Here is an 11,571-nt window from a genome sequence, read left to right on the forward strand (position 1 = left end):
CACCTTCTCACTGCTTGAGAATTTCCCACAGATGTTCAATTGGGTTCAGGTTTGGAGAAGACATACCATCACCTTCACCTTCCGCAGAAAGGCACTTCTTGGAGATGTGTTCGGGCTTCCTATACTGTTGGAAAACTGCCAGGTGCTGCCTCACAATGTCACAGTACATTTTGGAATTTACGTTTCCCTAAAAAAAACCAGCTCCCCAGTGCCGGAAGCACTCATGCAGACCTAGACTGTGAGGCTACTACCACTATGGTTGACTGAAGACAATACACAATTATCTGTTACTCACTAGTGTTGCCAGCTATTTAGAAAATACTGACAGTGTGTTGAAATGTTTTCAGTGAGGAGTAAATATATTATGCTCTTCAAGCTGTGCACTGACTACTCTACTAAAGACAACTGTACTCACACAGTGTGGACAGCTCCACTTGCCCTCGGGTGCCTTCTCCATGTCAGGTCCAAACAGACCATGTGATAAGCCCTGGGACAGGTGTCGCACAGAATGATCTCCCCTCCCTGCTGGCACACCTCACAGTAGTCCTGGTGGTCTGTCTCGTAACCGTCGCCATCCTCCATTTCGACTGAATGAGACAGGGCAAGTTAGTGTGTTTTCTAGTCCAGAGTTTATGTCTAAATGGGAAAAAAAGACTACACCTTTAAACTTTAGGATTTACTACTGGGCAACCGACACAGAGTTCTTTAATATTGGCTGCAATATGAAGCATTTGATCCCCTCCGTTATGGCTGGTTATGGAGGCTAACTTAACAAAGACAGTATCTCTGAGGGCTCTGGTTTACTCTCCCATCCACTCTTCAACTTCTGCTTTTACAAAAAACCCAATTGTAAAAAACTCATTCAGAATTTGGGTTCAGTGTAAGCGCTATTTTGGCTTACAGACTATTTCTAGTCTTGCACCCATCACTGCCAACCTTGCTTTCACTCCCTTTTTTGTCGATAGTGCCTTTTTAAGAGGGTCAAGTCTGGGGATCGACATCATTAAAGATTTATACACTGCATGGTTTCCCCGATATGTATCTGGCTTGGAATAACCTACAATCGAATATTAAACTTCAAACCCTTGTTACGTTGAATGAGTTTAAAGCTTCTGTGAAAGGACTGCAGTCTACCTTGTCTGTATGCACATGTGTTATGTGAGCAAGTTTTAATGTCGTAAATGTGATGTTTTATGTATTTGTTTTTAATGTAACCTTGCTGCTGCCCTCTTGGCCAGGTCTCCCTTGGAAAAGAGATCTTTGATCTCAATGGGATTTTACCTGGTTAAATAAAGGCTAATAATAAATAATCTGATCGTGGCGCTTGTTATTGGAATGAAATGTTTAACACTTTGTCTTTGGTAATTGGTAAAAACATTGAACCGAATCCTACAAGCGGACTATTTGGGGTAGCCCCTCTGTCATCTTCTCTTAGCAAATCCAAACAGAACTTGGGGGGGATTTACTATATTACTGGCTAGAAAACTTATTTTGATAATTGGAAGGCTGCAGAAGCTCCCTGCCACACTCGCTGGATTAGTGATATACTTTATTTCCTTTAATTGGAGAAAATTAGACTGTCATCGAACGGTAGTTCTGTGAAGTTTCAGCAAGTATGGGGTTGTTTCCTAAAATATGTAAAAGAGACTGATTTCAAATGTAACCCCGATTGAAGAATATTTAAAAGGTAGATAATTGATGACCCTTTTGTCTGCTTTTGTGTATTGCTGCACTGTGTTGGAGACATTTAGGAGTGCAGTTGCCTGTGGCTTCATGTCAATATTTGCCTGTACTTATTTGACTGATGCATGTTGTTTTTATTTTAGATACAATTTTTGTGGGTTACTTGTTTGGGGGAGAAAAAAAATAACATTTGACATGTGTTTATTTGTATTTCTGGACTGTATGTCAGAAATACAATAAACAAATGTTTTAAAAAAAAAACACCAAACCTTTCTTCTTCTTCTTTGCACTCTTGGACTTCTTCTTGCTGCGGCTAGTGCGGTTAGAGCCTTCCGTCACGGAGAAGGTTGCTTCATCAAAATCACTGTCTGCATCTGGCTCGTCTTCGTCACTCTGATTAGGAGAGCAGGGATACATTCTTACATACATTTTCAGCAAATGATATGAAAAATAGGTGTAGTGCCAAACTTACAGATGAGCGCTTCCTCTTGCTGTTCAAACCTCCTAGTTTAATTTTGAGTGGAGCCACCTTCTTGGGCTTGGGCTTTGGTGGAGCTTTAGACTTGGACTTTTTACGAGCATTAGGGCCTAAGGTTGGAAATGAAGAAATTACTTCAAGCAAATACAAACCAGATATTTTTGTAATTTACCATCAACTTACCTTTGCCCTCTTTGGTCTTCGCCTTGCGAAGCGGTGGCGCAGGAGGTGCCAGCACTGGAGCAGCAGGCGTTGTCGTGGGAGCAACGGCAGTAGCAACAACGTTCGCCCCCCCGTCTGTTCCAGCCACCACCATGTTCTCCACCACTGCAGCCACATTGGCGGCTGCCAGAGCTGCATTGGCGCTGGCGGAGCCCTGACGGGGAAACGCACAGCAAAGAACTTAGCACAAGAGTGCTCCTCCATTCATCCTTCATTCCAATCAATTACATGCAATACCTTAAGCGGGTTGTTTGTGCTAAATTCTCTCCACTTGGCCATCATTAAAGTCATCATCTTTGAAACAGCAATTTTGGGGTTCTTGGCTGCAATCAGAGGCCTGAAGGCAACAACAAATGTGATACTGATGCTTTTTCGCATGATTGTAAATAACATTTGTGGCGCCCCCTATGAATAGAGATCTAAAATGCTTTAGAAAACATGCAAGCATATACCTGTATGTACCGTAACACAGACACCCTCTTCATTTTTTTATGATTTGATAAATGGTCATTAAAATATGGACAATTTGTTTCTTAGTCCTTCCTGCGCAACTGCAAAGATGCTGTTTGATGGCGGACATGTTTTTCAAACATTCTTGCTCAAATTTTACAGATAAGTTATTCATTGTAGTTTTACTGAACACCACATGGTTACAGTGGGTGTTCTGTAGAGTGCATTAAGCTGTGTGAAAAACATTCAAGTCGCAGTCGACTTAGGGGGTCCAACTTGGAGGTTTAATAAAAACGCCACCATGTGCTGCATTTATGTAAAAACAAAACAACACAGTAGGAGGGCATATTTTGACAAATGTTCACCCTTTTGTATGCAGTGGTTCAGAAGTAGAAGAGTTATCTTACACAAATATATAAGTTGTTATAATTTTTTCACGTGATTTGTATCAGTTTCCTCACCTGACAAATTGGCTGAAGGCCTTGTAGTTGGTGAGGGAGTTGTAGTCTTCCTGAGTAAAAACATGATCGATATCTTTCATGCCCCAGGCCTCCAGCATCTGAGAGGAGCTTTTCGGCTGAGAGCAGAAATGTTATTATCCATGTGGGAGTGAACATTGCTTCTCGTTTAAAGTTCTTATTTACCTGGCAGTCCTCATCGTCCTCATCGTCATCATCCGGTTCTGGATCTTTGCGTTTGTTCTTCGAGCCCCCTTTCTCAGAGGCCGTGCTTCCTTTCTTCTTGTCTTTGTTCGAGCTGGAGCGTTTCTTCTTTTTTCTTCCAGGGGCGTAATCACTTCCGTCACTCTCCGAGCGCAGACCTCCCTCATCTTGCTCAGCTGCCTCCACTCCGATCAGGTGCTCCGGCGAGCTCATTGGCAACTCCTGATTATTTAAATGGCAATATACAGTAGATCATAAGATCTTTGACTTGTGTTTTTTGCAGCAGACCCTAAAAACATCAAAGCACTCCTGTCATTTGGCATATCAGAACTTTTGACGAGCGCTTCTTTGCTTGAATTATTGAATTGTTTGTTTGCTTTCATCCGTACAAGTCACTACACAAACTTTCAGCCTCCTCTGAAGTGAAAAGTGCCTTACTTTTAACTTTTATGATTCGATTTGATGTGCCTTTAACTGTGAAGAAGTCGCTTAGAGTGTGTGCAAGGATTAGTCCTGTTCAACCACAAAAAAGACCACCATAAAAAGATGGATTTGCCGAAAAACTACTTCTAATGGCCTAGCTTGGTGACTACTATCTATGACAAATAATGGAGGAGACAATGAAACGGTAAGTGATAACAGTAGGTCAGAAATGGGTAAATGATACGTTAGCAATGTTAGCTCGAATTATTTTGTAGCCAGATTAGCCTTCTACTGTAAGACAATACCATCACCGTCCTCCGGCAAAATAAAGAATGATCTTCTTAAAACTACTTTAATTGGTTCAGTGCCTACTGTTTTTGGTAATGTACCAGTTAGTATTATAATTAGTTATAATGTTCGCGAGCCTCGCAAATGATGATGTAGCCTGTAGCATATCTAACTGTTTTAGCCGGTTCGGGTATCTATTGTTTCAAAACAACAGTGCAGGAAAAGTATTAATATAATATAGAATAGAAAAGCATTTTATGGTCAATGTACACATGCATACGTCCAGGATTTAGCATTGGAGAAATAATGACCCGGTAAAAGTTTAACCTTAGCTGGCGTATAGTACCATATTTGCAGCCAAGCTTTCTTACTTTCTGGCCCCGACATCGTCCCTGACCTCCTTGATCCGACAACAAACCACGGTGAGCCACTGGTCACGCTAGATCATCTGGGATGTTGAATTGTGGTGAAAGTCAAGTAAATATTAGATGGGTGGAGGAAATCACCGGTGTCCATATTCCATACAGTCTTAGCAAAACAAAACACAACTAGGCTACTGTAGCAAACAAAGCTGCCAAGGCGGGGATGAAAGGCTAGTCAGTGTGAGGGGGCGTGGTAAAAAGGGCTTCATTTGCATCTAGAAACTCCGCCTCTCAAAACGAAGAGGCCCAGAGTTCATTTTTTATTGGCCCATAGCACTTTCTAAAAATCCATCCATCCATCCAATTTCTACCGCTTGTCCCTTTCGGGGTCGCGGGGGATGCTGGAACCTATCTCAGCTGCATTCGGACGGAAGGCGGGGTACACCCTGGACAAGTCGCCACCTCATCGCAGGGCCAACACAGATAGAAAGACAACATTCACACTCACATTCACACACTAGGGCCAATTTACTGTTGCCAATCAACCTATCCCCAGGTGCATGTTTTTGGAGGTGGGAGGAAGCCGAAGTACCCGGAGGGAACCCACGCAGTCACGGGGAAAACATGCAAACTCCACACAGAAAGATCTCGAGCCCGGGATTGAACTCAGGATCTTCGTATTGTGAGGCACATGCACTAACCCCTGTTTCACCGTGCTGCCCCATTCTAAAAATACAAAGTACAATAAAAAAAAAACACCAAAAAAAACGCACAAGTTCAGGAAAACCCTTTTTTTAATATCAAATATATATATATATATATATATATATATATATATATAGTTACTTTACATGCAGTCTGCTTTCGGCCACCGGACAATTATTTTTAGCCCATTGCGACCTCCGAGTCAAAGACTTTGGACACCCCTGCCCTTGACGGATTCTCGCTCATCCGCGCAGATTGTACAGCGGCCAGGAGCCAGTGGGCAGCTGAGGACTGAGTCGGCTCTCTTGGTTGCTTCATTGGGTCTGTTCCTGTCTCTGGCCATGTGGTCCCCCATCACAACAGACGATGATGTGGAGCACTACACAGGCCACCGTGGTGTACAGTATGTGATGTTGAAATGGTGTCTTTGTGTTGTTTGGTCGATTGTCTATGCATGGTGTAATCGGATGTGCGCAATATGTATTGTTTTTGCTCATATTTTGTTTTGTTTCGTATTATGCTGAAGTGGCAGCTGGTTGCATCAGTTCAGTGCTTTTTTAATGTCTTGTATTTCCTTCGTGTTCCTCTTATATTTTCATGTGTTTTTGTTTTTTTCATCCCGTTTTTTATTTTATGTTGTACTTGAACTGTCTGCTACCATATCATTTCCCAATTGTGGGATGAATAAAGTATATTCTATCCTATTCTAATTACACAAAGCTGACATGCAGTAAAAATTGTAATATTAAATATGGCCCTGCATCCTTATTTTGTCAGAATGCAGCCTCAGGCTTAAAATAACACCTTTGCCCGCCGAGTGTAAGGTAAGTAAAAAATATCAACATCAGTGTGGATGCTATTCTAACATGTTTGTAGGAGAAGGACGTACATTATTTGAGTGTGTGGGCATATAGTGAGCATGACCTAGAGCTATAATAATCATCATTCAATCAGTGGCATTACTATACTGAAATAATGTGCCGCTAATGTGACTAGATTTGAGTGGGTTGCCATGTGGAGAGTGCACCATGAGTCATGTGAAAGCAAACTCGCCTCTCTGATGGCTCGCTGTCTCTTGTTGCTTCTGCTCTCTCGGTTGCTTTTCTTGGCTTTCTTCTTCTTCTTGGACTTGGGCACCTCCACGTCAGACATGACGTCCTCCGCCTCGTCGTCTGTGGGTGACACGCACACTTGTCACAATTGCAGAAGTTGAACGGAACAACGTTCAAATACCTTGTAACTGTTCTTAAAATAGTTTTAAACTCTATATTTCACCTATGAAGCAATGGCAATGCATTTTTCTCTTTCTCTACATTTTTCAGCCATTAGTTTTACTCTGCAATTTTACTACAAATGCATTATCCATCCAACGATCCATTTTGTACCGCTTGTCCTACTCAGGGTCGCGGGCGGTGCTGGAGCCTATTTCAGCTACATTTGGGCGGTAGGCGGGTACACCCTGGACAAGTCGCCACCTCATCACAGGGCCAACACAGATAGACAGACAACATTCACACTCACATTCATTTCAGTAGGCCTTTAAAGGCCTACTGAAATGAAATTCTTATTTAAACGGGGATAGCAGATCCATTCTATGTGTCATACTTGATCATTTCGCGATATTGCCATATTTTTGCTGAAAGGATTTAGTAGAGAACATCGACGATAAAGTTCGCAACTTTTGGTCGCTGATAAAAAAGCCTTGCCTGTACCGGAAGTAGCGTGACGTCACAGGTTGTGGAGCGCCTCACATCTGCACATTGTTTACATTCATGGCCACCAGCAGCGAGAGCGATTCGGACCGAGAAAGCGACGATTACCCCATTAATTTGAGCGAGGATGAAAGATTCGTGGATGAGGAAAGTGAGAGTGAAGGATTAGAGGGCAGTGGAAGCGATTCAGATAGGGAAGATGCTGTGAGAGGCGGCTGGGACCTGATATTCAGCTGGGAATGACTAAAACAGTAAATAAACACAAGACATATATATACTCTATTAGCCACAACACAACCAGGCTTATATTTAATATGCCACAAATTAATCCGCATAACAAACACCTCCCCTCTCCCGTCCATATAACCCACCAATACAACTCAAACACCCGCACAACACACTCAATCCCACAGCCAAAAGTACCGTTCACCTCCATAAAGTTCATACAGCCCATATATTTCCCCAAAGTTACGTACGTGACATGCACATAGCGGCACGCACGTACGAGCAAGCGATCAAATGTTTGGAAGCCAAAGCTGCGTACTCACGGTAGCGCGTCTGCTATCCAACTCAAAGTCCTCCTGGTTGTGTTGCTGCAGCCAGCCGCTAATACACCGATCCCCCCTACAGCTTTCTTCATTGCGGTCTTCATTGTTCATTAAACAAATTGCAAAAGATTCACCAACACAGATGTCCAGAATACTTTGGAATTTTGCGATGAAAACAGACGACTTAATAGCTGGCCACAATGGTGTCCCAATATGTCCGCACAGTCCGTGACGTCACGCGCAAACATCATCATACCGAGACGTTTTCAGCAGAATATTTCACGGGAAATTTAAAATTGCACTTTACTAATCTAACCCGGCCGTATTGGCATGTGTTGCAATGATAAGATTTCATCATTGATATATAAACTATCAGACTGCGTGGTCGGTAGTAGTGGCTTTCAGTAGGCCTTTAAGTGGAACAAGTTGAAAAACTTATTCGGGTGTTACCATTTAGTGGTCAGTTATATGGAATATGTACTGCACTGTGCAATCTACTAATAAAAGTTTCAATCAATCAAAATGGTAATTTGTACTAAATGATCATACTTTCCCCAGCACTGCACATGTGTCACTCATCTCCGGTCTTGTTATGACTGCCGCGCATGCTCAGTGGGGATCGTCCCTGCAGGCGCGATAGAGGGGAAAAGGGAGGGCGCGCCGCGTGCACGCCACCGTGCGCGTCCAAATCCGCGTGCACGCCCTCGCGCACGGGCGTGCGCGCGTAATGTGGCACAAAAACAAAAAAAAGCACCGCATTCAAAACAACTCGTCCGCCTTTTCCCCGCTGACAACTTTGGCAGTTGACGCTACTCGTCCCTGAAAAGGTAAACAAGGAAGGAGGACACCTGCACGTGAAGTTAGCTCAACTAACATGGCGACAACCCCCACCCCCCCCCTGTTAGCTCAGGCTAACGTTAGCATCGCTTTGAAGGCTAGCTCCGGTCAACACCAACAAGAAGCGGCGAAGGGCCGGCGTGTCTTACCGTGGAGGAGTGAGTGCTCCTCGGCGGCCGCGAAGTTGTCCCTGTCATCCTCGCTGCCTGACATGTCTCCGGTCTTCCTCGCTCGGATTAATAATCCCTCCTAAAGCTCGCTCCTCAATCGACGGGGGGAGGAGGGAAAATGACGTGGGACTGCTGTGGCGAGAGTGGACCGCGGGTGTCCAGAAGGGAGGGGGCGGTTAGTGGGAAACATAAACATACATACATTTGAAAAAAAAATGGCATCTCTTGGCCTGGCTCGCTGTGTTATTCTTGGTTAGGTTTTTTATTGGCGGCGCTCAAACAAGTTGGCTAATTAGAATATGCGTCACACGCGTGCCTCATTTAATGAAATAAAATCTTACCTTGGAAACTATTGTGCATAGTCCACAAACTCAATTAAGGGGTTCATTCATTTAACACCTAAAAAAAAAACACTCCCCTTTCCCCTCTGCCCCGGCCTCACATCTTAGCTAACATCCTCACAAACACACAAAGGGGGCAGACATCCCATAATAATCCCCCCTCCCACACAGAACTCTGCATAGTTACCTCGCAACGGACAGACCATAATACTCACACTGGCCCCCCCTTCCAACGTGCACGCTGGCTGACACGCGCACGCTACCACTCCTAGACATGCGTGCACTCAGGCCTCTCCAGCGCGCCACCTCGTTGTCATGGTGACGCCCCCTCCCATATGCGCCCCGCCAGACCATAATACCCCAAGCAGCAGCAGCAGTAGTAGTAGTAGCATACATCCCATAATATACAACACCTAAAAGGACAAGAAAGGAAAGGTGGTCCTGAACCCTCCAGACCATAATAGTCCTGACTAGCATGACCAATCCCATGAAAGTGGGTGTCCAGAAAAGTCCAAAACTGGACCTGACAGCTGCCAGTGGTCACAGTTAACAAGTCTTTGCACTGCAATAAAAAAGGCCAAAAATCAAGTGATGGACATTTAAAAAAAAAAAAAAAAACAGTGTTGCCTTCAAGGACAAAAAGTTGCAGCACAGGTTTTTCCAGCGTGGGACGTTCAAGGACGGACGTGAGAAGAGACAGGCTGTATGGGTAAAAGTGTCAAATCAAGAGTCATGTGCACAATGGTTCTCTGCGGTGATCCATATAAAGAGGTCCTATTTAAGAAAAATATGGTAATGCGTTGTTACTGTGCGTCATAAAGAAAGGTATTTTGTAAGTATCTCAATAGCCCTTTTGACACAGAAACGGACCATTTATTTGCAGGTGCCTTTTATACAGAACCCAGCAAAGTGGGATATGATTTTAAAAGGTTGTGCGCTTTCGCACAATGACACGGAAAACTACCCGATCCACATTCTTATGCAAAACACACACTGATGAAGAAAAGCCGGGGAGATGTCAGCTTTTACAGGCTGTGTAAAAGGGGATATTATATACTGCCAAAGCCAGAATATTGACTTGGAATTCAAATACTATGTTTGTGCTTTTTATATAATAAAAAAAAGTTAAAGTACCACTGATTGTCACACACACACTAGGTATGTGGTGAAATGACCCTCTGCATATGACCCATCCCCTTGATCACCCCCTGGGAGGTGAGGGGAGCAGTGAGCAGCAGCGGTGGTCGCGCTCGGGAATAATTTTGCCGATTTAAACCCCAATTCCAACCCTTGATGCTGAGTGCCAAGCAGGGAGGTAATGGGTTCCATTTTTATAGTCTTTGGTATGACTCGGCCAGGGTTTGAACTCACGACCTACAGGCTGTGTGAAAGGTGTTACTACCTCAGAGACTGGAAAATAGCCAGGTGCACGTTGAACTCCTGTGTCAGTGCCGTTTATACAGAACGTCGTCAAATGAAAAACTGTGGAAATATGTCAACTTTTACAGGCAGTGTTATAGGTGCTACTACTCCCAAAGCCGCAAAACTGCCAGGTCAACTCTGCACCTCCATTCTGTGTCAGTGCCATTTAAACGTAACACCAAGATGCAGGCTTTTACAGGCTGTGTAAAAGGGGATATTATATACTGCCAAAGCCAGAATATTGACTTGGAATTCAAATATCATGTTTGTGCTGTTTATACTGAAAAGCCGCGACCATATTTTACAGGCTGTGCGAAAGGTGTTACTACCTCAGAAACTGGAAAATAGCCAGGTCCACGTTGAACTCCTGTGTCAGTGCCGTTTATACAGAACATCGTCAAATGAAAAAAACGTGGAAAATGTCGATTTTTACAGGCAGTGTTATAGGTGCTACTACTCCCAAAGCCGCAAAACTGCCAGGTCAACTCTGCACCTCCATTCTGTGTCAGTGCCATTTAAACGTAACACCAAGATGCAGGCTTTTACAGGCTGTGTAAAAGGGGATATTATATACTGCCAAAGCCAGAATATTGACTTGGAATTCAAATATCATGTTTGTGCTGTTTATACTGAAAAGCCGCGACCATATTTTACAGGCTGTGCGAAAGGTGTTACTACCTCAGAAACTGGAAAATAGCCAGGTCCACGTTGAACTCCTGTGTCAGTGCCGTTTATACAGAACATCGTCAAATGAAAAAAACGTGGAAAATGTCGATTTTTACAGGCAGTGTTATAGGTGCTACTACTCCCAAAGCTGCAAAACTGCCAGGTCAACTCTGCACCTCCATTCTGTGTCAGTGCCATTTAAACGTAACACCAAGATGCAGGCTTTTACATGCTGTATAAAAGGGGATATTATATACTTCCAAAGCCAGAATATTGACTTGGAATTCAAATACTATGTTTGTGCTGTTTATACTGAAAAGCCAGGGCCATATTTTACAGGCTGTGCGAAAGGTGTTACTACCTCAGAAACTGGAAAATAGCCAGGTCCACGTTGAACTCCTGTGTCAGTGCCGTTTATAGAGAATGCCGTCAAATGAAAAAAATGTGGATAATGTCGACTTTTACAGGCAGTGTTAGAGGTGCTACTACTCCCAAAGCTGCAAAACTGCCAGGTCAACTCTGCACCTCCATTCTGTGTCAGTGCCATTTAAACGTAACACCAAGATGCAGGCTTTTACAGGCTGTGTAAAAGGGGATATTAT

At 43.6% G+C, this 11,571-nt stretch overlaps 1 protein-coding gene across 1 annotated transcript in view; it reads right to left on the reverse strand.

Annotated features, from left to right (window-relative positions):
* chd4b (chromodomain helicase DNA binding protein 4b) overlaps window positions 1-9,037 on the reverse strand; it is a 32,445-nt gene extending 23,408 nt beyond the window's left edge. The window contains 11 exon segments of the mRNA XM_062063817.1: window positions 416-465; window positions 468-587; window positions 1,953-2,076; window positions 2,156-2,271; window positions 2,345-2,537; window positions 2,621-2,720; window positions 3,295-3,410; window positions 3,478-3,717; window positions 6,327-6,445; window positions 8,520-8,672; window positions 8,882-9,037. Coding sequence (XP_061919801.1) covers window positions 416-465; window positions 468-587; window positions 1,953-2,076; window positions 2,156-2,271; window positions 2,345-2,537; window positions 2,621-2,720; window positions 3,295-3,410; window positions 3,478-3,717; window positions 6,327-6,445; window positions 8,520-8,583 — 1,242 coding nt within the window. The 5' untranslated portion in view covers window positions 8,584-8,672; window positions 8,882-9,037.
* Window positions 9,038-11,571: the final 2,534 nt, after the last annotated feature.

Source organism: Entelurus aequoreus, linkage group LG11 (genome assembly GCF_033978785.1).
Source record: "Entelurus aequoreus isolate RoL-2023_Sb linkage group LG11, RoL_Eaeq_v1.1, whole genome shotgun sequence".
Classification (NCBI taxonomy): domain Eukaryota; kingdom Metazoa; phylum Chordata; class Actinopteri; order Syngnathiformes; family Syngnathidae; genus Entelurus; species Entelurus aequoreus.